Consider the following 4,175-nt stretch of genomic DNA (forward strand, 5'->3'; position numbering starts at 1 on the left):
GTTTATGAAAAGTAACGAAGGTGTAACAACAATAAAGCTTAGAGGGGAACATTCATTTTCTTAAACAAAGACTAGGTGATTAAACTAGTGGTTCACATAAATTAGCCCTTATCTATTTCTAAACCACTCCCACAAAAGAACAAAACAGCACTGTGGCCAGCTTTCACAGCATTATTATTATTTAAATAAAAAAACCATCTTGTACAACAAATTTCCACTGATTTTTCTGCAATCGAAAGAAAAAGGTGTGACAAGTTTAAGTGTAAAAATATGGCGATAAAAGATTATTAAAGGAGTAGTGTTGAAGTCTTTTTCTTGAGTGGTTTAGGATAAAAGGTTCCATGTAACAATGATAATCAGAATGAAAGATATACATGAGAAAAAGTAGTTGAATTATTGAGAGAAAAACGCTTCAGCATGTGGCTGTGCGAGTAAAACACAACACCTTTACAACGTTAAAGTTGTAAATGATGCAACCTAGTTAATTAAGGAGCTATATAAACATATTATTAGATAATGTATTTACTTTCAAACATAGTCGTCCCCTTTGTCATTCTTGGTCTTGACAGTTCCACAAACAATGTCTAGGTTGTAAAGCACAGGTATCATTGCAACAGAAGACAAGAAAACGAGCACAGGTCCAAAGATCCAAAGAAGAAGAGGAAGAGCCGAGTAGAAGAGCCTGTTGCCAACAGTGCTCAAAATAGTTCCCTTCTCCAAAAGCTCAGTCAAATATTGAGGTGTGACCATGGACATGACATCTTGTGGTGTGCAAATCAGGATGCTCAATTGATTGAAAAACCTAATCGACAGGGTGTGACAGAAAAATGAGAATAAGAATATGGTCAGCAGTGTCACGTACTTCAGTGCCACCATAAACTCACTGTGGGCTCCATACACAGCGTCATTCAGAGGCTTCTTCACACTGTAAGTGCTGCTTATCACGGCTGCCAAACCGGCTGAGAGAAGAATCGATGTTGTCGCCATAAGAGTCGATCCCATAATCATATTACGAAGAGTTTGAACTGCTAAAATGTTCTTCTTTTCAATATCCTGACATACTAAAAACGTCTCAGATATATAAAACCATTTATAAATTTATAAATTAATTTACATTCACCACAACCTCTCTCTCTATATACCCTTCTAGTTTCAGGTTTAGGTCGTGTAGATGCGTGTGAGCTTGTTTGAATCATGTTTGATGTGAAGAGAACCAAATATAGATGCCTTTATGCTTTCGGGTAATTTTGATTTTACCCTTTTAAAAAATATTCTTTCGAGATTAAAAAGAAAAGATCTTTTAATCTAAATGGTAAATTTGAAAACTTAAAATTAAGTTGATTAGAAGTATGATAATGCTTGTGCCGAACACATGATTTAATTATTTAGTGTATGATGTAATTAAAGCAGAAACTTATATTCCTGGGAATCAATTAATTGATGAAGAACTAACTCTGGAAAAAGGGTGATCCACTTTGTAATGAAGAAGAGACCACAAAAACAAAAATGCGTTGTCGTTAACCTACTTTATATATTTTTTATTTATATGAAGTTACTAAGGCACTTTTATGAGAAAGTGATGGACCATATTTTGCAAAAGGCAACCCAGACATTGTCATAAAAAAATCCAAATCTTAGGGCAGCCAGTAGTATGCAGATTCTCAAGAATATTCATATTTGTATGTTTGTCATTTCAAGATTCTAAACTGATAAACACCACGCCAAAGATAGGGCCCTGGAATCCATTTACTAAAGCAATATCTTTGAACCTGGTCTTGCTTCATTATTTATTAATTATTTTAAAAACACTATTTTTAATCAAAAACATTCAAAAATAAGTTTTATTTTCTACTTATATATCTACTCCATACGTGTCAAATTTTAAAATTAATTTTAATTATGCACTAAATATTCATAAGATAAGAATAATAATATTCATAAAATCTATTCCCCCAACCTCGCAGCTTCTCAAGTGGAAGCTTGCTTGGCACTGGGCCTAACTCGTATCATAACATTTCAACTTTTGGATTAAAAATAAAAAAAAAGTATTCGCAAGAAATGAACCACATGAGGATGGAAGGTATAGGGCATTTCAATTTTCCAATAAAATCATATTTAATTCTTATACGTAATACCAGTTATTTCTTGTTTAAGTATTTTTTCTTATATTTTGTCTGACGAACTTTGGAACTACAGCCAGGGACGTAATTTACTATTTATAAAAAATACATCATTACTTTCACAACATAAAAACTAAAATCTTTTCTCTTACGAAAATCTGAGCGACTCCAACACAGTTTACACGTTAAATAATTTTCTTTATTTAAACACAAACCAAAAGAAATAAATATTCCCAGAAGCATTCAAACAAAAATTCTCAACACTTCGTCGTTTTATAATGATTTAAAATGCCCAAAGAGAAAATATTGAAAATTCAAGTACAATTATATCACGACAACTTATACATATATAGTTCTCTGTGTGTTTATTTATAATGACATCATGTTTAGGCATGAGAAAAAATTAATATTTGTATTATGATTCTGATCCTGGTAAGATTTTTGTCTTAATTTTGTTTTTATTAATTCAAGAGAAGTATATATATATGTCTTCAAATTTGGTGTTTATAGTTTGAAATAAAATTTTCTCTGCATTAAATATATATATATAAATAATTCAAATAAGCAAGGTGAGTAAGATCGAATAAAAGATGAAAGATGTGTGTGTGCCCTTATTCGCAAACTTAGATAGATTAACCGAAGATAACGTAAACAAAAGGGATAATTATTTTATAATCACTGGAACGGTCAATTTCATAGCAAGATATTCGAAGAACACATTACCTTGAACTTGCAAAACAATACCTTTTTTTTCACATATCTTTATTAAATTAGTATCTTAATTAACTATTGAAGAGTGTGGCTTTGACAGGCAACACTCATGCATAGCCAATCAGATGGATGATTCATGGTTTCAATATGAGAAAGAAAGAAACAGTTTAAAGCTTACCTTGAACATGAAAGTGAGAAAATGAGAAAAGAAAGAAGGATGAAGAGAATACCTTCAACATGGCAGGGACCCATGAGCGTCTTCCATGAGTATTGATTCCGATTATGGTGGAAGAAGGCTGCGTACGAACCTTATTCCACAACCAAACATGATAACCAATGGTTATGACAAAACCCAATGGTACCAACGCCACATCCAAATAGTATTTCTTCCATTCCATCTTAATCTCTTCTCTACGATCTCTCAACAATTTCAACTTCCCCTTCTCTGCTGTTTCTCTTTTCAATCACCCTTTGCAGATTCTTTCTATAACCCAACTTTCCTCAGTTTTCGACTCAGAAGTTTCATTTATAAGAGAAAATCACGTGAGTGGGGTGCAATTTTTTGTCAGACACGTAAACACGTTTTTTTCTTTTAATTATATATTTCCTATATATTACATAAGATATCCAAGGTAGGTGAAATTGCACAAGAAATATGTTTTATTGCTAATTTAAGAATGTTTTTTTTTTTCAGAATAATAATTTGAGTGTGGAAAATAATATAATAAAAGATATATTAAAATGTGGGGAGTGGAAGAATGAAATGGCAAAAGATGCTGGGAAGTACACTTTTTGTAATGGCCGTGGTGGTTACTTAGTGGTAGCGCTATTAATGGAGGTTAAGTTATTGCCATTTGTTTATGAAAATAAATAATTACGCACACCAACGCCAACTTATGTTGGTTAATTTAAGTGATTGCTTTTCTGGTTGTTGTTGGATCAGGAATACAGATTTAAATTGTACACCCAGATTAACTTATATTGGTTTATTGAACCACGGTTTTAATATTGTTACCACCTTTTTTTTCTGTTTTTTTTAAGTAATTTGCTTTTTGTTCCATTGATAAAGGTTCATGCTATTTACTATCCAATCCTTTGATATGAACAATTGCAGATTTTGTTGTTTAACATATTTTAGCATCACCTCCTTTGGCATTGCATTTTTATATTCTGACTTTTAATGAAAAATTATATATGGGAATATTTAACATTAATAGTTAACCATATAAAAAATTATGAAATTACTTTTAATTTAAATTTCTAAAATTAAATGTTTGAAAGTTTTTCTTTGGTATGTTTTAATAAGTTAAGAAAAAGTTTACGAGTAACGGTTGAAGTCTCACA

The 4,175-nt window shown here is 31.5% G+C and overlaps 1 protein-coding gene across 1 annotated transcript; it reads right to left on the reverse strand.

Moving 5' to 3' along the window:
* Positions 1-371: 371 nt before the first annotated feature.
* On the reverse strand, positions 372-3,345 carry LOC124823712 (uncharacterized). Its single transcript, XM_047295990.2, has 2 exons — positions 3,062-3,345; positions 372-1,053 (listed from the first exon to the last, which is right to left on the reverse strand). The coding sequence occupies exons 1-2, from the start codon at positions 3,227-3,229 to the stop codon at positions 529-531; spliced, it is 693 nt and encodes a 230-aa protein (XP_047151946.1). The 5' UTR covers positions 3,230-3,345; the 3' UTR covers positions 372-528.
* Between the last annotated feature and the right edge of the window lie 830 nt (positions 3,346-4,175).

The sequence above is a fragment of the Vigna umbellata genome, chromosome 8 (assembly GCF_029865625.1).
Source record: "Vigna umbellata cultivar VRB3 chromosome 8, Vumbellata_1.0, whole genome shotgun sequence".
Taxonomy (NCBI): Eukaryota; Viridiplantae; Streptophyta; class Magnoliopsida; order Fabales; family Fabaceae; genus Vigna; species Vigna umbellata.

What these genes read in the sequence shown, in the direction of transcription:
- LOC124823712 (XM_047295990.2), bottom strand. Translation starts at nt 3,229, where the DNA reads ATGGAATGGAAGAAATACTATTTGGATGTGGCGTTGGTACCATTGGGT. An exon ending in GGGTCCCTGCCATGTTGAAG is followed by an intron (nt 1,054 to 3,061) that starts GTATTCTCTTCA and finishes TTAGTATGTCAG; the next exon opens with GATATTGAAAAGAAGAACAT.